Genomic DNA, 22311 nt, shown 5'->3' with positions numbered 1-22311 from the left:
GGGGGCAGAGCTGAGCTCAGGGAGACCACGGGGTTCCCCTGGCTGTATTTCTGTCCCCTAAAGAAGCCCAGCACTGACAGCTGCCTGCAGCAGGGGGACGACCCAACACCTGAGCTGCTTTCATTGCGATAAGGAGAACAAATCCTGCACAGCCCGGCTGCTACAGCAGAGCTGTGTGTTCTATCATGCCTGAGCCGGAGGACTTCAGGCCTCCTGCAGCAGCAAACCACACTCAGCAGCTGCAGCTCCTAACGAAGCCAAATTGCAACCCAAGGTTTCGTGCTTCCCTTCTCCCGGGCATTTATTACACTCAGGTTGCTGCTTCTCGTGATGCATTCTTTAAACAAGTGAACACGCTTGAGCTAAGAGCAGTATATGAAAGACAGGGCAGCATCTGAACCACGTACACAGCTTTATTGGAAGGCCTGTGAGAACAGATATTTTTGTGCGTAGAAAGCAAGTAGGTGCCGCAGGCAGTGAGTGGGAGGTCATAAATAAGAGCCTATTTCCTATACCAGATCTGAAGCTTCCTCTCCCGTTTGATCTTTTTCTGAAGCTGCAGGATTCCGTACAGCAAAGCTTCAGCAGTGGGTGGGCAACCTAAGGGGGAAGGAGGTGGGTAACACCACCAGCTTCGTGCCAGCCCCGCTCCGAGTCAGCACTGTGGCTGGGCTCCTACCTGGCACGTAGATGTCCACGGGTACGATGCGGTCGCAGCCCCTCACCACGGAGTAGGAGTAGTGGTAATAACCCCCACCATTGGCACAGCTGCAAAAGATGTTCGTGAAGCACAGCTCAGGACCCAGGGTGAAACATTAGCAGAGGCAGAGGAAAACATTAACCCGGCAGCCGAGGTGAGGTGGGGTGAGAGGTGGTTATGGATGTAACGGGGACTGAATGCTGGGGTTTGCAGTGTGGCTGTTCAGGCTGAGCGCAGAGCTGTCTCTCAGCTCATGGGGTCTGGCTGGGAGGCAGGCTGTGCTCATGGGCATATGTGCTGTGAGCTGAATCAAACCAAATGAACTCCTTTCATGGCTCTTCCAAAGCAGATACATACGGAGGAGTCCCTTCCGCACACTGCAAAACCTCTTTTATTTTTGGTCACATCCACAAAGAATGTTTCTAGAACTCATTCTGTCCCACCCATCCTCGGGTTCAGCCGCACTCAGACCCAGCAACGCCGGGTGAAGGTGGCAGTTCTGCTGTGCCAACACTGTGGCTTCAGAGCCAGAGATCCCCAGACCCCATATTTGATGCTACCCAGCGGAAACATTCAGTCCAAAAGCAAGCTCTGAGATTTTGAACACAGATAAACCTACAGACACAGCCACGAATAAACCAACAGAATCTTCCATTGGAAACAGCCTGCAGTTCAGAGGGACCTGAAAGGACGGAGCTCCCTCCCGCTCAGCCACACGGTTTCCCCCCACCCAGCCTAAGGCCGTTACCTTCCCATGGAGACCACGTAGCGAGGCTCCGGCATCTGGTCGTAGACCTGCAGGACACAGCCAAGTCAGAGCGCTCTCCATCCACACACAGCCACCCTCGAGGCATCCCCCCATACCTTCCGCAGGGCTGGAGCCATTTTGTTTGTCAGGGTGCCCGCCACGATCATGACATCGGCTTGGCGGGGGCTCGCTCGGAACACCACCCCGAAGCGGTCCATGTCGTAGCGTGGAGCTGCCATGTGCATCATCTCCACAGCACAGCATGCCAGGCCGAACGTCATCGGCCACAGGGAGCTCTGCAGTGGAGAGAGAGGGGTCAGAGAATCATAGAACGGCCTGGGTTGCAAAGGACCACAATGCTCATCCAGTTCCAACCCCCTGCTATGTGCAAGTTCACCAACCAGCAGCCCAGGCTGCCCAGAGCCACATCCAGCCTGGCCTTGAATGCCTGCAGGGATGGGGCACCCACAGCCTCCTTGGGCAGCCCGTTCAGTGCGTCACCACCCTATGAGTGGAAAACTTCCTCCTCATATCCAACCTAAACCTCCCCTGTCTCAGTTTAAAACCATTCCCCCTTGTCCTATCACCATCCATTCTCGTAAACAGCCGCTCCCCCTCCTGTTTATACGCTCCCTTTAAGTACTGGAAGGCCACAATGAGGTCTCCCCAGAGCCTTCTCTTCTCCAAGCTACACAAGCCCAGTTCCCTCAACCTTTCCTCATAGGAGAGCTGCTCCAGCCCTCTGATCATCTCAGTGTCCTCCTCTGGACCCAATCCCAGAGCTCCACGTCCTTCCTGTGCTGGGGGCCCCAGGCCTGGATGTATAGTACTGCAGATGGGGCCTCACAAAAGCTGAGTAGAGGGGAACAATCACCCCCTATCCCTGCTGACCACTCCTCTTTTAATGCAGTCGGCCTTCTGGGCTGCAAGCACACCCTGCTGGCTCACGTGGAGGGGTTAAGGGGGGGCACACCGAAAGCAGAAACCCCACGCAGGTGACCAACAGAGCAAAGTGCTTTAAGACAGCGGCAGCGACTCACCCTCCGTGCCCAGTTGATCAGATCGTCGAGCTTGGTGACGATGTATTCCCCCCTGCTGGTGGGGACGTAGGACTTCTTCGGGACGACAGCTGAGCTCTTTGGCTGCGCTTGGATGGAGCTGGGAACAAACAGGTCAGTCTCAGTTACGAAGGTGGAATAGAAGCGTCGGCCTCAAGGAGGGCTCATTTCCCAGGGAACCCACGGAGACCTCGGCTTCTTCCCAGCAGCAGTGGGACCTCACCCTGCGAGAGCAGCCGGGGCGGTTACCTGTCTGCATGCTGGGCTGCGGATGTCCGATGGAGCAGCTGAGCGGGAGGGGTCGTCACCGCGCCGGGCCTGCGGGAATGAGAGCCGCTGCCGCCTCCGTGCCACCAAACCCCACCCGGCAACACCCGGTTGGACTCAGAGGACCCCCACGGAGCCCCGTCTTTTACCCTCAGCCCCCCCCCCCGCCCCCCGGCCCCGCTCACCGCCAGCCCAGCACGGCGCGCCGCGGGAGGCCGAGACCTGCAAGGAGAGCACACAGAGCTCAGCCCGGCCGGGGGAAGGGGGGGGGGACGGGACGCACCCGGCGGCGTTCAGCGCGTCCCGGCCCGGAGCTGAGCCCGGAGCTGCCACCCCGGAGCCCCGGCAGCGCCCCACCCCGCCGTGCCCCGGCAGCCCGGCCCGGGTCCCACCCGAAGCCTCGGCCCAAGCCCGGCCCGCAGCCCCGCACGGCCCCCCCGGCCCCGCTCACGGCGCAGCGCCGCCATATCCCGCAGCCCTTCAGGGGACCTCTGGCCGCGGTACGGCGCACACAACGCTCCGGCAGCGCGCGGTCCGCGGCCTCAACGCGCCGGTAGGAAACGGGGGCGGCGCGGAGGGTTCCGCCGGGCGCGGGGCAGCGGCAAAGAGAAGGCGGACGGCGGCTGCGTATCCGCGGTCCCGGTGCGGTGCCGGTGCGGTGCCGAGCGGAGCGCCCGCTCCGAGCACATAAAAAAAACTAGAAACAAAAAACCAAGCGGTCGTCCCTGGGTGGGCTCGAACCACCAACCTTTCGGTTAACAGCCGAACGCGCTAACCGATTGCGCCACAGAGACCGCGCTGCCGCAGCCCCCCCGCGACCGCCGCTGTGGGAGTGCGGGAGGGCGGAGCGCTGCGGGGAACGGACGGAGCGCTGCGGGGCGCGACCGCCTCCTCCGCCCCGCGCGGACCCCCCTGCAGCCCCCCCGCCCCCCCTTCAACAGCGGAGTCAGCTGACAGGAAGGGGGGGGCAGCCGCTGTCACGCAGCCGAAATAGCTCAGTTGGGAGAGCGTTAGACTGAAGATCTAAAGGTCCCTGGTTCGATCCCGGGTTTCGGCAGAACGTTTTGGTGCCGCCGCGGATGTAACGGTGGTTTCTCTCACCCCTCCGCCACCCCGTTTTGCTTTTTTAAACTCATTCCACAATTCGAATTAATGGGACACGCGTCGCCCTGCCACCGTACCACTGTATTTAAGCAGTTATCGGTCACAGAACGCTGTGGCACAGCTGCAGCACACTGAACTTAAGCAGCTCCCCATCCGAAACACAAACCAGATAAAGAAACGCAACCGAAAGCACGGCTGGCTTTCAGGACAGCCTGCAAAATAGGGCTGCTCTTAAAATGGAAAAGAGAAAGCTTTCTCTCTTTTTCAGCACAGCCCCCATTGGTTTCCACCACCTCCAGGAGCCAGGAATGAGTTTGCTTCACTCAGAACCACATTTTATTCCCCCACACCTTTAATAACAGATAAAGGAAAAGCAGCGGTGCTGTCCCAGCCCTGGGCTACACAACAGCAGCCCGCCTTCTTCTGAGGACAACAGAGGCTGCTTTCCCCCCCCATCCCCCCCCAACAGCCCACGTTAAGGGCACAGAGCAGCAGCACACACACAGCTCACAGCACTTCCAGCAGCACAGAGGTGAGAAGGAGGACTGAAGGTACAACCGTGCCCGGTGGTGACACAGCACTGGCACAGCTGGGAGATGTCCACAAGGCCGGGGTGGCACTGGGAAAGCAGCTGCTGCCATTCACACGCTGTCTGCGGCCACCAGCTCAGCCTGGAGCCTCTTCCTCTCCAGTATTTCTTCATCAAACTCTTCTCTCTCCCTAAGAAAGGGGAGGAAAGGTGGTTATTACAGCACAAGGTAGAAGCATTAAAGCTCCTGCAGTGTGCAAAGCACTGCAGTAACCCTGCAGGAAGGTTTCCCAGTGTTTAACCATCCCCATAATGAAATGAGAGAGCTTGTCTTACTGGGGGGGATGCTGACCTCTCCCACCACCCCACACAGACAGTGAAACCAACCAGGGGAACTCAGAGATGCTGACAATAGGAATGTACCTTTTGCTCACAGACGGTCCTTTCATGTATTTCTCTTCTGCCTTCTTGTAGTCTATGTCATCCACAGCAGAAATGGCATAAATGATGGCCTACAAAAGCATTTGGTTCATTTATACTAGACATTTTTGGGACGAGACTCCTTAATCCCTTTAGAAACCCGGATGGACCTTTGTGTAGGGAAACCCATTAGGTGGTACAGCTCTGTCCTACAGCACACCCAGGGCACTGCTCTTATAAGGAAAACAGCATTCCCTTAACATAGTAAATAGATAGTAAACACTATTAGAGTAAATACATAGTAAATAGTAACTCTATTTACTAACATTTCCCCAGGAAAAGCTCCTAAGGAAATGAATTTAAGCACAGCCCTTTGAGCTCAACACCACTCGGGGCAGTAGGTGGGCTCCAAAACACCCCCCCGGAACATTCCAGAAGTCAGTGAACTTAAAGTTACGTTATCTACCTTAACATTCTCTTTATTCGGTGTCTCACGTTTACTTACTTCAGGCAAAAGGACATCTAAAATAAATTTAACTCCATCTCCACGCAGTCGATGGAGGTGTGCAGTGTCTATTTCATGGTATGCTACTTCCTTCAAGTAGTTCACCACCAGCTCCAGCTGCTCCTCATCCTCTAAATAAGTTTCAATGCAGGTTCCGTACTGACGTGAACTCAGAAAGTCCTTCATCCACCGGGACTCCTTCCTGCACTTCAGGATGGCCAGAAGGTGCTCCTCTGCTCCTTTGGTCTTCACAATGAACTCCACGATCTTTTTATTGGCTTTGTCTCTGGCGGCCCTCGTTCTGTCGGGCAGCAGCTTCCTGGAGGGCTTCTGAGGTGAAGTTTCTAACAGAGAGTCCTCCAGATCTTCCTCTGCTACGCTGGGAAAGGTCATTTGGACTGAGCTCTGCTGGTACTGCTTCCTGACTGGGTAGCCTGCAAGAAAAGCCACCACCGTTCATACCTTGATGAAATAAGGGGCTTTCTGGTATACACACACATGAGAGCCCCAAATATAAGGGCTACACATACACATGAGAGCCCCAAATATAAGGGCTACACATACACATGAGAGCCCCAAATATAAGGGCTACACATACACATGAGAGCCCCAAATATAAGGGCTACACATACACATGAGAGCCCCAAATATAAGGGCTACACATACACATGAGAGCCCCAAATATAAGGGCTACACATACACATGAGAGCCCCAAATATAAGGGCTACACATACACATGAGAGCCCCAAATAAGGGCTTTCTTGATGAGAGGCCTTTCCCTCCCTCCTCTCTTGAACTCACCTTGAAAAAACACACTGCAAAAGGCATTGAAATGAACACGAGCTTTGAGAAGAGCCTGCTCCAATGTGAAGCTGTTAACACCAACCAGCTCACCAGTTATATCTAACTTCTATTGTGGGACTGAAAGCCTCACAGCACAACCAACAGCACGTGGTAATTTGCACAGTGTGCCCCACCAGCCCAACTCATGCACTTGCAACCAATTAGAGCCAAGCTCATCTCCTAAAAGGAATAGAAAGAAATCCCATTGTGAATTCACTTACTGATATCATCAGCAAAGTATTCCAAGAAGGATCCTGTAAACGAATGGCAACCTGAAAAGCCCAGAGAACAGCTTGTTATCAGTCCAGCTAGGCCAACAAAGCTGACAGCCTCAGTGTGACTGCACATCTCCTGGCTCACATCAGAACATGGGACTTACCCACTCTGATCCGATAGTCAGAAATCAACTGAATGCACCACTCGATCTCTTGGCAATAGTCTTTTTTGGCTTGGTCCTGCAAGAAAGGAGCCACGCACAGGTCTAAGTGCTGCCTGTCAGAGCTACAGGCCCAGGACACCAGCAAGTTAACAAACAAGTAACAGCAACTAACCAAAGCTCACCCACAGCTTTCTATATCATCCTATTATTCAATTTCTGTGATCACTTTAAGCACTGATAAGAGCGTGGCTTTAGCATCTGTATTTGCACTTGTTTTCTACAGTTGGAACCCTAAACAACCAGCTCCCATCGTCTGCCCACGCTCTCAACAGCATCCATAACCTGACCAAGGCACAAACAGGATCCCATTCCTATAGTATGATCTAGCTTGTGCAGCACAATCATGTTTAAGCACTTTATCGAAGAGGATCTCATGAGAGGGCAGCCAACAAACTGAGAGCAAACACCTGCGTAGGGTAAGCTATACTCCCTATGCAGAATGACTTTGTATACAGTGTAGTGATGTGTTACTTGTAGCACTTACGATCAGGTCCTGCTTTTCCTCACAGTCAAAGTGTTTCAGGTTCCGAAGAGATACTGAGAAACTTGTTGACATAAAAAAAAAACACAGTCAGGGATATAAGGCAGTGCCATTGTGCAGCTGTTTGTTCAGAGGGATTTCACACCTTCCTAAAAATAGGGCTGAGGAATTCACTAACATGGGGTCTGATGGACTCCACGAGCTAAAACAGAGCAATCTTACCTGACCCCAACCCTCCCCTCACACCAACAGAAAGCTGCCCAGCTGAAACGTGGAGTTCAGCACCTGAGCAGAACCCACAGCGCTCACCTTTTCTTCTTGTCACTCGTATCCCCCTCTATGAAGAGCACGTTGGCCTTTCTGTGTTTTCTCTTCACATTCTTCACCTGCAGAGAGCAAAGTCTGACTGGCATCCTCCAAGTCTCACATCCTTACAAAGCATGAGCATTTTCAGCTATGCAATGAGCCCCACGCTTACACTCCCCAACGGAGCATTTCTGTTAGAGCACCAAGAATTTACTTATTCCTCAGAGAAGGGTGCAGTCACCTCAATTCATGATACAGGAGCTAAGGAGGAATCCTCTGCTCCAACATAAACGCACACTATCCATATTTATTTCCTTTGTGCTTTATTATATGCAAGCTTTCTATTATCTTTGGTTTTACTTCAGTCTGATTAAACAGACAAGCTTCTCCAATTCCACACAAGTCAAGAAGGGCAAGAAATGCTCAAGAAGCTGCTTAGTTGTCCCCCATCAGCCCCCCCACCCAAACAACACATCACTGATACCACAGCAAGCTGTTCTTACCACTGCTGGCCAATATGGGTATCTTTGCCACTTGCACCACACCAAAATCCCTTTGTCAATTGATTCTGGTTCTATAATGGAGAAAGCAGAGAAAGTTAATTCATGCTGCCTCATCAGCCTCCTTTCACACAGGGAATACCAATGAGTTCTGCTTCGATGCTTTTACAGACCTCAACTGAAGTGGCAGAACATCCTCCCCTCCCCTCACACAAGGCAAGAACTCCGGATATACAGAAACTATATTCTATATAGAGGCTCAGAAATCTTAATCTTAGACCCTTGCCCAGTTTCACAATGTTAGGCAGACAATGCTGTTCCAAACAGTCTTCCTGCAGCACTCAATGAAGGCTGAAATTGGTTGAAGTCCAAGCCTGAACAAAGCTGGATTTGTCTGCTTGAAAGGTTAGGTTTCATGATCAGGATTTACCATAACTTGTCAGCAAGTCAGCAGTACACATAAGCCAACAAGGCATGCTGATCCTGGTTAGGTCTCAGGGAGATATGCCCACGCCTCACCTTGATGAGATAGAATGCTGGGTAGCTCCTCCTCATCGTCATCCTCATCTACCAGATCTGAGAGCTGAGACAGCTTCTCAGAGAACGTCCTCTCAGAAGAAAGCCCAGAAGGCTCCAGTCCTGCAACAGCAACACAGCATTGTCAGCGTGGTACAGCCATCACCCCTGTACCAAGTGCAATGCACAGGTGTGAGAAAAGCAGTGTTACCCCACAGCAATGTGAATCATGGGGCACCTGTAACACCACACAGACCTCCACATCCTCTGCCTGGGTAAACAAACTGAATATGAGGCAGAAAAGGAGCAATAGGAAAGGAAACTGGTTTCAGGATTCTGTACCCTACTGTTCCTTTATATAACCTGATTTCCCCAAGACTTAAAGCACAGAAAAATTAAACCCAGCAGTTTAAGAACCACCCCCACAAAAACACAGCATCACTCTCCAAGTGTGATAAACAGTGTCTGTGACTCAGAAGAAATGGAGATTCCACACCCTAAGAGCAACCTGCCCACCTTCCTCTTCCTCAAAGTCAGGCAGGTGGAACTCCTTTGCTTTGTTCACAACCACAGGTGGCACAGCCTCATTCTCCTCCTCTTGCAGCTGAGAGAGAATACCATCAGACAGCACTCTGCAGTCAGACAGCCCAGCTGAAGACTCAGGGCTGTTTCTGCACTCCCTTTTTCTGTATGAGGACGTGGTTGCATTGGTCTCTTGTTTTCCTTTCGGTTGTTTCAGACTCCTTGTCTTTTTCCTCCCGTTTACCTGTTTTGCTACATTTTTATTCTCACTTCCAGTGCTCTTCTCCAAGACAGAGGCACTCTTGGAAGACGAGCGCAGTAACATTCCTTTTGGTTGCAGCCTGGTACTCATCCTGCTCCTCCCAGCTACCACTGTGCCAGAGCTGCAGGATGCAGACAGAGAAGCACCCTCAGCAGGAGGCCGTCCTCGGCCTTTGGAGGAGCCATTTGGAAGTGACCCAGGTGATCCTGCACCTTTTGCTCTTCTCCTTCCTTGCTTACTTTTCTCCTCCTTTAGCTTAAGTGAGAGTTTATTACTCGTTAGGGATTTTTTCAACAGTTTGGGCTTTGTTTTTTTCTCTCCTGCTAACAGTGATGATCCCGTCGCCATGCAATTCTCACTGTCTGAGTTTGATGTATTGCACAAGTCCCCGGTACTACATTTTGAGGGTTCTGTTCCATTTTCATTTGCTTCAGGACTCTTCTCCAGAATTAAAGAGCATCTCAGGTTTCGTTTTTTTGTACCAGTCCTCAGGCTGGGGCTATTTCTCTGTTTTCTTTTCCTATTGAGGCTCTCAGACTCTAACTTTTCTTTAGGGAGCGACTGAAAGCTGGTTAAGGTGGAAGATGAGAGAGATCTGGCACTGCTTGCCTGGGATAACCGAGTACTTGGTCCCTCTTTGGAAGGTGGTGCTTCTCTGGCTGATACATCTTCTTTCAAATAATCCAAGGCAGTTTTAAGAGCACAGCGATATTTCAGTTCTTCCACGGCCTCATTCGGATCCGCCTTTTCATCTGGTGAGGAAGAACAGGCAGTAAGCACAACCACCTTTCTCAGTGTATAGGAATAAAGAGTTGCACCTACATCACACCCTCTTCCTAAGGCAGCATTGAAACTGTCTGTGACTTCTGGGGTGAAGAACACAAGAAGCAGACAGCACAAGCTAACAACGCCATGCAGGTACACGCAGGCTTCTTCCCCACTCCTTCAGGAGAAGCCAAAGTGGGTTAAGAATATTTAGCCTATTTTCAAACATCACGGATTTAATGGGGAGAGAAAGGGGAGAAAAACACAAGCGACGCCCCTAGAAGCACAGTGTAGCCATCTTCCACCAAGCTGAAGGTCTGGGTACGTTTTCTGGGCACAAAACACAGAAGGCAACAAACGCTCTGAGATCTCCTCACTTAAGTTAGAGACGATGTCCTCTATGCACGCCTCCTCCAGGGGCACAGCATCCTCCTGCTTCACACTGACCCTGAAAACACAGCAGAACGTGGCCATAAACCACCCCGGAGCCACTCAGCTGATTCTGTGGACGCCTTCAGATGAAGGCTTACGTTTGTTTTGTTTACGTTTCAGAGCCGGAAGGCAAAACAGCAACAGAGACGCCTCACCTTTCTTTCAGGCCGATTATTTCGACCTCCAGGGTCTCCTCCTGGGCGCCGGTTATAGGCGGCTCCTCAGCAAGCTTGGGCAAAACCTACATGAAAAAAGCAGGCATTTAGAGCACTTTATGAGCTTGTGAAGGCTGCAGGGCACGCCTGGCTTCACAACGACTTCAGCAGCGATGCGTTTTGCTGTTTCCTTGGCAATATACCCCCGTTTTCCTGCCTCAAGTGCTCCCCGGGCGCCGACAGCGCCCAGCTGCAGCTCGGCCCCCTCACACGGATCACAGCGCGTCCTCCCGCGGCTCACACACATCAGCTGCGCCGCCCTCACAGCTCCGCCACCACACGGGCGGACCCCACAGCCGCTTCACCTTCGCCGGCCACAGCCGCTCCCTCCAGCCGCACAGGATGTAGCCCCGCTTCGCCATGGCTGCGTTTCACACAGAAAAGGAGAAGCCCGGAGCGCTCTGAGGGGAAAGGAATCGAGCATGACCAGAGCTCGGGCCGCTCCGACCGCCTCCTCTCCGCCCTCCGAGGGGTAACGCAGCACTCGAGCGGCGCGCAACCGCCACCACGCGGCGCTTTAAATCCGAGGCGGCACCGCCGCTCCCGGGGGTCGGAGAAAGGCCCGGCCCTGAGGGAAGCGAACGGCCGCGGCCTCCGCCTGACGGGAGGGAGTGAGGGCGGGAAGGAGGAGCCGCCCCTCCCCGCTCGCCGCAGCCGGGACGCCGCCGCCTCCTCCACACACGCCGCGCCTCCCTCTGCGCATGCGCCGCCGTGCTCCTAGCAGCGCCACAGCCAATCGGCGCCCTGCTCCTCTTGTTTCCCGCCCTCAATGCACGTTGCGCGACGGCCAATCAGAACGCCTGCTTCTCTGTTTGCCCCGCCTTAACCACGCCTCCTATGGAAACGGCGCGAGGAACGCCCCGCCTCTCCGCCACCCTTCGTCACTTCCGCTTCCGCCGAGGTGGTGACGTCACGCGCTGAGCGCGGCCATGTGCGCGCTGCTGGCACGTGGTGGGCTCGGGAGCAGCGTTACCGCCGGAGCGCACCGTGGGGTTGCGGTGCCCAAAGGGCGGCACTCAGCGCTTGGTCTCGTTGGGCGTCAGCCCAGCGTGAACCGATTGACCGGCAGAGCCAGAAAGCAGCCATACCGCACGTGTGCAGCCCCGCTGCTTTCCAGCCATTCAGACACAGGAACAGCAGAGCACGCGTTAACGGTGTTATATATTTTATTCGCTGTCTATGCTCCTTTATAAATACCTGCGATATTGAAAATGTAACCACTAGACCGAAGAAATCAGTTATTAAAACACGTCCTGAAAACAGCATACAGACCGACATGGCGTCACCCATAGGATTGACACTGCTTTCCCTACCTCCAAGTACAGATCTCTGTGGAATAATACTTTGCTGACAGAAGAGACAAACCCCTTTATTTTCCTGGCTACGCCCCCTGGGATGTCCTCCTAGGGTGATGTTTTATTACCCAGCGATGCTTTGTTTTCTGCCACCAGGAGCAGTCTGAGGGCAGAGCAATGTCCCTTCCCCAGTGCTGAGCTCCCTCTGCCCTCCTCCTGCACGATGTTGAAATCTTATCTTTCACGTCAGAGTGTATAAATTAATGTTAACACCCGATTTAATAAACAGCAGACGTGGAGTTCAGGCCCCGTTGTTGTGAATGGGCACTTCCATGGGGTTTGCACACCCACAGGATGGAGAGCAGAGCTCAGCACAGCACTCTGTTCTGCCCTCTGTGTTCAAGCAGGGGGAGGAAGAGAGGAAACAACAAAGCAAAAGGAACATCATTTCCTTTGTCCGTTCTCTCGTGCCGTTGACATCCGATCCCTCCTCTGTATTGGCTTTATGGGCACCCCAAACACAAACGAGCACAATAAAGCATGGATCAGCCCTTACTGTCATCCTTAGGATTTCTGTTTGTGCTGTAAATAGGTACAAAAGTCGCTGTGTTACATTTCCCTTCCTGCATCCCCCAACCGACCCTCCCCAGCCCCGGGTCTGCAGTTGCAGCTCTCAGCTTAAGCAAAGCTGTATCTTTATTGTGTAGTCCCTCCTCTCCAGCGCACGCAGTATGGCTTTTCCTGTCTCATTTCTGGTTCTGTATTAAAATCCACACAGATGGATTGGTAAATAAACGCCTAAAAAAAAAAAGATCTCATTTCGAGAAGTTTGTCCCCGGGTTTCGTTAGTCTTAAAAAACCAAACGGAAATGCGTATAAACTCATCGCCCCCAATGAAGAAACAACAGCACCGTTACGTGTTACAAAGTCTGACACTGCTCCGCAGAAATAATTGCATTGTTCCCCATTAAAACCTGCGTCAGCCGTACCTGGAATGCAACGGAGGCAGCACTCCCCACTGACAGCCCTACGACTCCCACACAGCACACCGAGACTGAACACCAGAACGAATGGAACCGGAGTGTCACGAAAGCACGAATCAAACAGAGCTCATCTACCACCTAAAGACACCGAGGAGCTGCAGGCAGACGTTTTGGGGGGGGGGGAAGGGGGGTCCGATCCCCCCCCTCTGCAGTGGGGTTGGTGGGTGCAATGGGGCCGGAGGCTGAGCGCACATTGCTGGCCACCCCTCCCCTCTGCAGTGATGCCTTTTGAGGGCTATGTACAGAACTCTGTTGTACAGATAACTGGCTGCCTTTGTTGGGAAGGGGAAAGGAACCCTTTTGTTTCTGCTGTTTGCTCCTCGTTTTTAAGCCGTTGGGGCGCCCCCATAACGCCACAGCAGCCAAAGCTGTTGAGTTGCTGGAAGACGGAGTCGCCAGCACTGCTTCCCTGCAGGGTGGGGATGGACACACAGCCACGGCGGCACCACGACACCAAGCAGGGATGCACCCCACGCTGCCATCCCCACGGCCACCCCGAGAGCCCCCGCAGTGCCGCTGGGAGCCGGGCACCGTCAGCTCCTGCAGCTCGCCCCATTGACGGGCACGGTGGGCACAGCAGGGAACGCCTCCAACTCCTCGGATGCAGAGGTGGCCTCGGTGCTCTCCCTCCCCCGGGGACCCCCCCGGCTCCTGGAGCAGTCGTGATGGCCGTGGTTGCCCAAGCGGCTGGAAGCCACCACGGCTTTCATGGCAGCCTGCAGGCACAGCGTGGTGGCATTAGTGGGGCGCACACACACACACACACACACACACACACACACACGCGTGTGCTTCAAGCTGCCCCACTCAGCGTTTCGCTGCTCAGGGCAGGGATTGCTCAGCGCCAGGACAAGTTCTGTGCAAGAGGAGGAAAGCGGGGGGGATTCGTTGGCCTTTCTCACATTACCTTCAGTTTCCTCCTGGCGTTAAATTCCTGCAGCTTCTTTTGCGTGCTGTCCATGTGGGCAAACTTGGCGGCTTTCCCGGTGACCCAGGGATGCTCCAGAGCCTGATAGACTGTCAGCCTCTTCTGGGGATCCAAGACGATCAGCTTCCTGACCTGCAGCCAATTTCAACGTGCAAAGAAGCAGCGCCACTTGTCGGGTGCCCCCCCACACCCACCCAGCCCCGTGCAGTGCTCGGAAGGAGCCCTCCTGGTGGACTCGTGGCCTCACGTTTGCAAGGACCGTGGATGGACATGAGCAAGAGGCAGAGAAGCGTTGAGCACGACACCGTTCCATTTGGCAAAGCCTTGGCCTTGGCATCCTTACGCTCGACCCACTCGTTTCACTGCCCCAAGCCCTGCCCTGAAGCTCAGTGACTCACCAGGTCCTTGGCGTTAAGGGAAACCTCATCCCACCATGGGGACACGAACTCGTAGTCACAGGTGAGGATGCGGCTGTACATGTATTGGTCCCCACGTGGGTCAAAGAAGGGCTCGAAGCCGCAGAGCCTGGAAGGAGGCGGAGGATCCCCGCTGCCCCCAGGCAGGGACATGGCACAGCGAGGGGCTCAAGCCCCATAGAGGTACTCACAGGATGTAGGTGATGACGCCCACCGACCACATGTCCACCTCAGGGCCATAGGGGCAGCCGTGCAGGATTTCAGGGGCTGGAAGCAGAGATGAGGGTTAAAAACCAGGAAGAAACCCCTCCTGGGCACCTCCTGTGAGCAGAGCTCAGCACTGAGCTGCTTTGGGTTGGGGACTGACGACAAACGGGGCTCACACAACACAGAGCTGTGCCACCTGTCCTCATCTCCTTCCAGTCCCCAATTCTGGGCTCTTTGTGAGGCAGACTGAAGAGGAGTGCCAGGCGGGACCCCCCTCTCCCCACCCCCCACCCTCCCATCCCAGAGCTCCTCTGCCCCTCTGCCCCACATCCCCACTGCTCACCACAGTACCCCGGCGTCCCACAGACAGTTTTCATGGTGTCCTGCTCATCCACGATCTTGGAGAGCCCGAAGTCACCTTGGGGACACACAGGGAGGGGTCAGACCGATGGGTGCCACCCCTTGGTTGGGGTGCAGCCCCTCTGCACAGCACCCACCGATCTTTAGGGGCGCATCGGGGGACAGGTCTGCATACAGCAGGTTCTCCGGCTTCAGGTCCCGGTGCACCACTCCATTCTCATGCAGATACTGCAGGGAGAGACGGTGGGGATGGGGGGAGGAAGGAATGGCTTTGGCAGGGCAGAGGAAGGACGTTTCCCGTTCCGAGTTTCCATTTTTAAACCTATCTGTTGCCATGGAAACCCCATTTCCAGCCGGTGTGGCTGTGACCTTCCCCAGACAGCACAGCTCTGGGCCTGCAGTGATGCCCCCAGACCCACAGCGATGCCCCCAGACCCACAGCGATGCCCCCAACTACACGGGGAGGGGACGTGGAGACGTTACCGACACCGCCTCCAGGATCTGCTTGACCACGTGGGCTGCATCCCGCTCACTGTAGAACCCCCTCTCCACGATCCTGCGGGTGCACAGCGGTCAGGATGTGCCCTCACCCCCCATCCCCAACCCCATAGGGGTGTCCTTCAGCCCTGCTCCATCCTCACCTCCCTTGGGGCCGTGTCCCCTACCTGTCAAAGAGCTCTCCTCCCGTCACCAATTCCAGCACCAGCGCGATCTCCGAGGGCGTCTCGAAGATCTCCTTCAGTTTGATCTGAAAGGGATGAGAGTGGGTGGCAGCAGATGGGGCTGTGCCACTGGGATAGGGATGTGCCATTGGGATGGGGATGGGGCTGTGCCATTGGGATGGGGCTGTGCCATTGGGATGGGGACGGGCCTGTGCCATTGAGAAAGGGCTGTGCCATTGAGATAGGGATGGGGCTGTGCCATTGCGATGGGGCTGTGCCGTTGGGTTGGGGCTGTGCCATTGGGTTGGGGCTGTGCCATTGGGAAAGGGATGGGGATGTGCCATTGCAATGGGGCTGTGCCATTGGGATGGGGATGGGGCTGTGCCATTGGGATGGGGATGGGGCTGTGCCATTGGGATGGGGATGGGGCTGTGCCATTGGGATGGGGATGGGGCTGTGCCATTGGGATGGGGATGGGGCTGTGCCATTGGGATGGGGCTGCGCCATTGGGACTGGCCTGTGCTGGTGCCATAGGACCCCTCTCACTCCCACCATATTAATTCCAGGTGTGGCAGCACTGACACAGACACACCCCACGCATCCCTTCCTCGCCTGTTCGTTCCAGCACGGATCTGGAACTGCCTCAACTCACTCTATCCTGCATTGAGGACGGGGTGGGGGGTGAGGACAGTGGCACACACCGTGCTGCTCCTCCTCGCGACTTCAGCCCCATCAGCTCAAAGAGACACGCATTGACTTCACAGCCCCATCCCCATCCCTGCTGCAATGCCACCTCCGGAGCTGTGGCCCCCAGGAGCAGCACCCAGAGGGGAGCAGCCCCAGCAGTGCTCTGTGCCGAAGGAGCACGAAACAATCTGCATTTTCCTTATCGTTTTCCCTTTAGACACCACACGAAGCCTGCACAAACCCTTCGCGTCCGCGCGGCAAATCTGGAATTAACAGCCCTCTCTTAAAAAAGAAGCCCCAAAATGCAATATATATATATATATTTAAACAGAAAACAGAGCATTTCACGCTTCTTAAGACTTTTGTGACACTGTGGATTTCATGGGGCTTTAATCATTACCTTCGCAGGCCGGGTGACGAGCTGTGATACCCCGCAGGGCCGGCGGCACCGCGCGGCAGCCGGCTGCATTATAATAATACACAGAAGCACTATAATTTTCCTATTAACTTCAAAAGTTTACAATCCTATTATCATCCGCCGTCGAGGTTGGTGCTGAATGATGGCCAACCGACTGAAGGCGCTGCCGTATGGGAAGGAGATGCAGCAGCCGCCAGCAACCGCTCAGGGTCCCCCAGCTTGGAAACGCCGTGCGCTGCGCACCGAAGCACCCACGGGTGCCCCCCACCTGCGGTGCCCGATGGGTGTGGGAGAGCACACATCAAACCTGGTGGTCTTTCTGTTGGTGTGTGAAACGTGGGCCCCTCCCGTGCTGGGTTGGGATGGAGGAGCTGCTATCCCCAGTGCCGGGTTCAGGGAACACCACGGAGCCCCTCGCCCTCTCCCTGCCCCTTATCTCCCCCAGCAGCGTTCCTTACTGATGGGCCATTGGCTTCGGTGCTGGTTTCATCTCCTCAGTGGAAACTGCTCACCGAATGGGAAGCTGAGGGCGATGGGGAGTGGGGTGGGGAGGGGGGGGGGCAGCTCTGGAGAGGGTGAACCCCATTGCACCGTGATGGGAAAGGAGGGGACGGCGCTGAGCGGGGCTGCGCTGTGCCATAGGGCACCGAGGGGTCCGGGTGGAGGTCGTGGGGCGATGGCTTCACCAGCACTGTGCTGGGATGGGGGCACCGCGGCCTCATACTCACAATGTTGGGGTGTGAGAGGCGCAGCAGGACCCCGATCTCCGTCCTCACGATCTTTTTGTCAATCTGGAAGGCAGAACCCACAGACATCCGTCACCAACCACTGCACAGCACCCCACGGCCATCCCTACCACAGCAGCAGGACTGCTGTGCCCCACACATGGAGCCCGTTGTGCTCCCACCCCAACCCTGCACTGCCGAGACTGGCATCTCCATGCCCATCCCTGCATCCCCATGTCCCCGTCTCCATATCCCCATGGCCATTCCCACGTCCCCACCCCCATGTCCACCCCCACGTCACCGTGTCCATCCCCATGTCCCTGTGCCCCCACCCCCATGCCCCTCACACTCCCAGGCCTGCAGTACCACCAACACTCACTGTCTTCTTCAGGATCTTGGCAGCATATGGGGTACGTGTGCCCTTCTCCTCGCAGCTGTACACCACAGAGGTGGCTCCCCTGCGGGATGGAGGCACGGCGATGGGCAGGAAGTCCCACTCCCCCCCCCCCCCCCCCCACCTCACCAAGCCTCCATCAGCACTGAGCCGCTTCACCCCGCATCAGTTCCAGCTTTCCCCACTAAAGCCATTTTAATTAAAACTGAATCCTAAAGGCGCTTTAAAGCCATAAGCGGCTTTCAGGGCGGGATGCAGCCCCTGCCCCCCCCCCCACCCCCCTTCTCCCAGCTCCAGGATGAGCTCAGTGGGACCGCGGATGCTGCAGGACCTCCCCCCGTGCCAATCACACAACAAAAACCTGCCTTACAAAGGCAGACCCGCTCACACCGTGCTGCTCAGCTGCCCGTCACTTTCAGATCTTGTTAATAATGTTTTCTAACCACTGGACGGTGAAATCAACCCATTTCTTCAGGCCATTATGGGGCTAGTTTGCAATTTCATCTTTGCTGCCCGGCTCCTCGGTGCAGATTAATTCTCACCCCCGAGTAATCGACCGCACTTTATTGCTCTTTGGCTTTGACACCTTCTGGGACACGCTCAGGTTCTGGCTGGAGGCACACGCCATCCCCCCATCCTCAGTCAGCACCAAACCCTCGAAGGTCAAAGCCCAAAGAACACCTTTTTTTGCACCAAAATCTCCCCCAGGAACACAAGGAGCCATCGCTGCCCATCGCTGCCCATTGCTGCCCATTGCTGCCCAAAGGTGACCCTTTGCTGCAGCGCCGCATCTCCCGGGGGGCCCTCCTGAAAACCACTGCTCTGCTTTAAGAAGGAGAGAGGATTTTGCAACTCGTCTGCTGAGCTGGAGAATTGCATTCCCATGGCAACAGCAGAGCTGGGGACGGTGCGGGGTTGGGAATGGCACAGAGCTCAGCCTGCAGCACCCACAGAGCTGGGCAGCCCCAAACCTGGGGCATTTCCAAAGCATTTTCTGCCTTTTGCTTAACATTTCCCATCACATCCTGTGCTCGGGAAGAGCTGCAGACAGCTTTGCTTTGAACCCAAGGCACCACCACTGCTGCTGTGCCCTCGCCGTGCCCCATGGCCGTGCTACTGCCCCCATTTCCCAGCTGCCACGTCCCCTCTCCCTGCACCACGCTCACCCTCCCATCACTCTACATGCACTTTCAGCGCTGCATTCTCCACGGGTGATTTGCAGCCCACTCCCCGCCGCTCGAGGGATCATTTGAAGCCCATTGGCCCCCTCAGCCCCACTCCTCCAGCACAGCTCCATGCACGCGCTGCCGTCACTGCGTTCCCAATTACAGCCGCAGCTGGACCTGCACTGCCAGCAGCTCCACCTGCCTGCCCGGCTGCTGCTTAAGGCCTGGAGTAAATACTGCAATCAACCTTGACAGCCACGGCAGATAATTGTATTTGCTTTCCAGATGAACTGGAAAATGTCGAACAATGGGATTTGCCAGGAGCCTGAGCTCGCTGTGGGCGCATCCCAGCCCAGACCCCGGATGGGATGTGGATGGATGGAGGGGTCGGGGGCTCTGGGGAGGGTCTGTCCCCCCACCACGTGTCCACCTGTGCAGGCAGCACACTTTTCCCCAAGCTGCTGTTTGTGGCCCCGTGCGCTCCTCAGCTGCTGGAAACCCTGAAGGGGTCCTCAGGTGGGTGCGGGCTGCTCCACCACCTCCCCTCTGCTGGGGGGGCTCATCCCCCAGAGCCAGCCCTGGCTACAACCCCACCTCAAAGCAGAGGATGGGAAGCAGGAAGCTCTCTGGCTTTGCTCAGTGTGCAGCAGCTCCATGGCTGCAAGGCTCTGCTGGGCCCCTTCCCAAACCTGCTTCCCCTTCCCAAAGCAGGCAGACATCCTACTACAGCACGGGGGAGCTGCTGGGTGCCAGCACTGCATGGGGCACCGGGTGTGATGTGCCCAGAAATGCCCATGCTGTGCCCCCTCCTGCAGCCCAGTCTGTGCATCACACCTGGCCCCATCCTGTGCTGTGGTAAAGCCCACTGCCTGGTGGTGGGGAAACCCCCGGAGCTGGCTCTGGGTGTGGGGATACACCTGGCATTTCTGTGGGGCCACCTAGCCCAGGTGGGACAAATCCTGGGAATAAATCCCCCGTGGGGATGGGAGTTATCCTCAGCTTTGCTGGAGCCCCTCACAGAAGGGCCCCATTGCAGCCCCAGTTCATCCTCCACTTGCCCAGGAGCCAAAAGAGACCACCAACCCCCTCTCCACCGATGAGATGAGAAGTGTAGAGTGCATGGGGAAGCTGAATCACATCCTACAAGACTTCAGTGAGTGCTCCCAAAACCACAGCAGCAGCACCGTGATTGACTCCAAGCTCCAGCTCACACACGAGGGTGGGGTCCCCCTGTCCCCTCTCCATCCATCCATCCATCCATCCATCCATCCATCCATCCCTTCCCCTGCACCCTTCCTGAAGGCCAGCCCTTTGCACGCAGCCATTGAGCGTGACACATTCCCACGCAGGGAATCCTCCTGCTGTCCCCCCACCCCCTCCCCCCCGCCCCCCCATGCAGGCAGTACCGTCCCAATTCGGGGCCCACGACGTAGAAGTCCTCCAGGGCGGCCTCACGGTGGGATCCATCGATCCAATACTCACCATCCGTCTTGGAGGAAGGCATGGTGCCTGCGGAGGGGGGGGGGAGGGGGGTCTCCCAGCAGCTGCCGGGCAGAACAGAGCCCAGCATCACCACAGCCCCCCCAGCATCACCACAGCCCCCCCACTGCGTGGGAGCGCGCAGATGGCAGCGGGTGCTCCTCGGGATTATGGAGCACGATGGATCTGCAGCCACAAATCCCCTTCCCTCCAGGCACGTACGCTGCCTTTTTGGAGATCACACCCCCCCCCTCCCACCCACCCCTGCACCCCCCTTCTCCCACCCCCACCCCCCCCCCCCGCAGCTTCCCGATGCTCTTTTGGCACCCGGTGCCCCGGCTGTGCCCTGACTGTGCCCCACAGATGGGCGCTATGGGGTATCCGTACCCCAATTCTCGCACTCAGCTCCAAACACCGCCACCCCCGCAGCGCATCCCCTCCCCGAATGCCACCCACCCGCGCAGCCCCGCGGCCGACACGTACCGTTAGCTGCGGCGTGGCTGCTCGGCGGAGCCGTATCCCCCCCGGCGCTCCCTCATCCCCGGCGCGGGGCGGCTGCGGGCACGGTGGGCGCTGCGTGCGGGGCTGGGCGGCCCCCCCCCCCGCGCTCGTCTGCTGCCCCCGCTGCTCCCCTCCTGGGTAGGGTAAGGATTTTCAGCCCTGGGGTGGGGTTACGGAGGGATGCGGTGATGGAGGGATGCGGGGAGGCGTGGATGCGGGAACACCGAGATGCAGGGAATAGGGATGCCCGTGCGTGAGCTTGCGGGCCCGCAGGGACGTTGGTGCGGGGGTAGAGGAAGGGGGAAACGCGGGGCTGCAGCGCTCGGGGGCCCTCCCCGGCCGCACCCCCACCCGGCGCCGCTCCCTCCCGGCTCGGCCGTGCCACCCCCCGGCGGCCGCCGTCACTGCACCGCGCCCGTCCGCCCCGCAACCCGCGGGGACCCCCCCCGCCCCACGCCGCGGCCGCTCCATCACTCGCGTGTCCCCCCACCCCCCATCTCCCGGCTCCACCCTTGTCCCATTACCGAGGTCAGAACCCCCCTCCTGCACTCGCAGCGCTCCCGGTGCTGCTCCGTTGGATCCGAGATCCGCCCGGAGCGCAGCGGAGACGGGGGAAGCCGCGCCGGAGGCGGACCCCCGGGGAGCTGCGGCGGATCTCTGCCCCCCCCCAGGAGCGGCGCTGCCCGGTGCGGCCGCACGGTGCCGCCGTCCGCCACGGGATGGGAGCGGAGGGGGCGGCGGGGAAACGGGAGGGATGAGGGTGAGGGGATGGAGACAGAGAAGGGATGGAAGGAGGGCAGGGAGGGGGATGGGGGCGGATTTGAGTGAGGTGGGGCGGGGTGGAGTCGGGCACGGAGAGCGCTCAGGGATGGGGATTGGGGCAGGAATTGGGTAGGAACGGGGAAAGAGGCGGGGATGGGGCCGGGACCCCCAGCCAGAGCACCCCATAGGGAGGAGGGCTTTGCATTGCCCACCGGGGGGGGAGCCGAGAGGAGAGCTTCTCGTGTGCGTACCCGGGAAGGGACTGCAGGGCCGAGCACAGGGCTGCAGCCACACCACGTGCAATGGGGCAGTGCAATGGGGCAGCAGCACCGGCGCCGGAACCAAAAGCACACCGGTAACCTCAGCAGCTCTCCATTGCCCTCTCCTCGTCGGCACCGAGGCTGCAATCCCCGCAGGTGCGGGTTGTGTGCTTTACCATTGCATACAGAAACGCAGAGCGTCGTGGGGCCGTGGGTTGGGGGGGGTCCCGGGGGCGATGCTCAGCCCCAACACGATGCAGACGGAGCCCCAGGAAAGGCCCCACCACAAAGAGCCACCGACGGGAGATGCTGTCCGTGTAATGGGCTCCGTAGGCGTTCGTTTCATCACCTCTGAGGGAGGCGAACCCGGCCCTGCCTGACCCCAACTCACTGCAA

The 22311-nt window shown here is 56.9% G+C and overlaps 3 protein-coding genes and 2 non-coding genes across 7 annotated transcripts; 1 reads left to right on the top strand and 4 right to left on the bottom strand.

Annotated features, from left to right (window-relative positions):
• Positions 1-395: 395 nt before the first annotated feature.
• On the bottom strand, positions 396-3266 carry NDUFS7 (NADH:ubiquinone oxidoreductase core subunit S7). Its single transcript, XM_015299975.4, has 8 exons — positions 3225-3266; positions 2959-2995; positions 2756-2824; positions 2489-2606; positions 1565-1744; positions 1449-1495; positions 680-768; positions 396-600 (listed from the first exon to the last, which is right to left on the bottom strand). Exons 1-8 carry the CDS (start codon positions 3238-3240, stop codon positions 503-505), a joined length of 654 nt encoding a protein of 217 aa, XP_015155461.2. The 5' UTR covers positions 3241-3266; the 3' UTR covers positions 396-502.
• Positions 3267-3493: 227 nt separating this feature from the next.
• Positions 3494-3567, bottom strand: TRNAN-GUU. The gene has a single exon. It is a non-coding gene; the product is annotated as a tRNA-Asn (tRNA).
• A 190-nt stretch (positions 3568-3757) lies between these two features.
• On the top strand, positions 3758-3830 carry TRNAF-GAA. The gene has a single exon. It is a non-coding gene; the product is annotated as a tRNA-Phe (tRNA).
• A 357-nt stretch (positions 3831-4187) lies between these two features.
• Positions 4188-11232, bottom strand: MUM1L1 (MUM1 like 1). The gene is given in 13 exon segments (NM_001282239.1): positions 4188-4597; positions 4830-4918; positions 5332-5765; positions 6396-6446; positions 6554-6629; positions 7098-7158; positions 7404-7480; positions 7904-7974; positions 8420-8539; positions 8933-9952; positions 10343-10413; positions 10553-10638; positions 10918-11232. Coding segments are annotated over 13 exon segments (2292 nt in total). The 5' UTR covers positions 10975-11232; the 3' UTR covers positions 4188-4518.
• A 528-nt stretch (positions 11233-11760) lies between these two features.
• CAMK4L (calcium/calmodulin-dependent protein kinase IV-like) lies at positions 11761-21530 on the bottom strand. Of its 3 annotated transcripts, XM_046904674.1 has the most exons (13): positions 21418-21530; positions 20876-21027; positions 20320-20422; positions 17733-17811; positions 17357-17419; positions 15527-15609; positions 15345-15417; positions 14999-15089; positions 14845-14919; positions 14486-14561; positions 14277-14403; positions 13858-14010; positions 11761-13666 (listed from the first exon to the last, which is right to left on the bottom strand). In XM_046904674.1, exons 3-13 carry the CDS (start codon positions 20415-20417, stop codon positions 13484-13486), a joined length of 1101 nt encoding a protein of 366 aa, XP_046760630.1. In that variant the 5' UTR covers positions 20418-20422; positions 20876-21027; positions 21418-21530; the 3' UTR covers positions 11761-13483. The 3 variants fall into 3 exon arrangements, with proteins under 3 accessions (XP_046760630.1, XP_025000174.1, XP_046760631.1); XM_025144406.3 differs by lacking the exon at positions 21418-21530 and having other exon boundaries at positions 20876-21276; XM_046904675.1 differs by lacking the exons at positions 20876-21027; positions 21418-21530 and adding an exon at positions 20780-20834.
• Between the last annotated feature and the right edge of the window lie 781 nt (positions 21531-22311).

The sequence above is a fragment of the Gallus gallus genome, chromosome 28 (genome assembly GCF_016699485.2).
Source record: "Gallus gallus isolate bGalGal1 chromosome 28, bGalGal1.mat.broiler.GRCg7b, whole genome shotgun sequence".
In the NCBI taxonomy this organism is placed as follows: Eukaryota; Metazoa; Chordata; class Aves; order Galliformes; family Phasianidae; genus Gallus; species Gallus gallus.
Note: the sequence above shows the minus strand (reverse complement) of the source record. Positions and strands in the feature narration are given on the sequence as shown.

What these genes read in the sequence shown, in the direction of transcription:
- NDUFS7 (XM_015299975.4), bottom strand. An exon ending in CGCGCCGTGCTGGGCTGGCG is followed by an intron (nt 2,825 to 2,958) that starts GTGAGCGGGGCC and finishes TCATTCCCGCAG; the next exon opens with GCCCGGCGCGGTGACGACCC. An exon ending in TGATCAACTGGGCACGGAGG is followed by an intron (nt 1,745 to 2,488) that starts GTGAGTCGCTGC and finishes TCTCCACTGCAG; the next exon opens with AGCTCCCTGTGGCCGATGAC.
- CAMK4L (XM_046904674.1), bottom strand. Translation starts at nt 20,417, where the DNA reads ATGCCTTCCTCCAAGACGGATGGTGAGTATTGGATCGATGGATCCCAC. An exon ending in GTGGGCCCCGAATTGGGACG is followed by an intron (nt 17,812 to 20,319) that starts GTACTGCCTGCA and finishes TCCATCCCGCAG; the next exon opens with GGGAGCCACCTCTGTGGTGT. An exon ending in GCCTCTCACACCCCAACATT is followed by an intron (nt 15,610 to 17,356) that starts GTGAGTATGAGG and finishes CATCCCTTTCAG; the next exon opens with ATCAAACTGAAGGAGATCTT.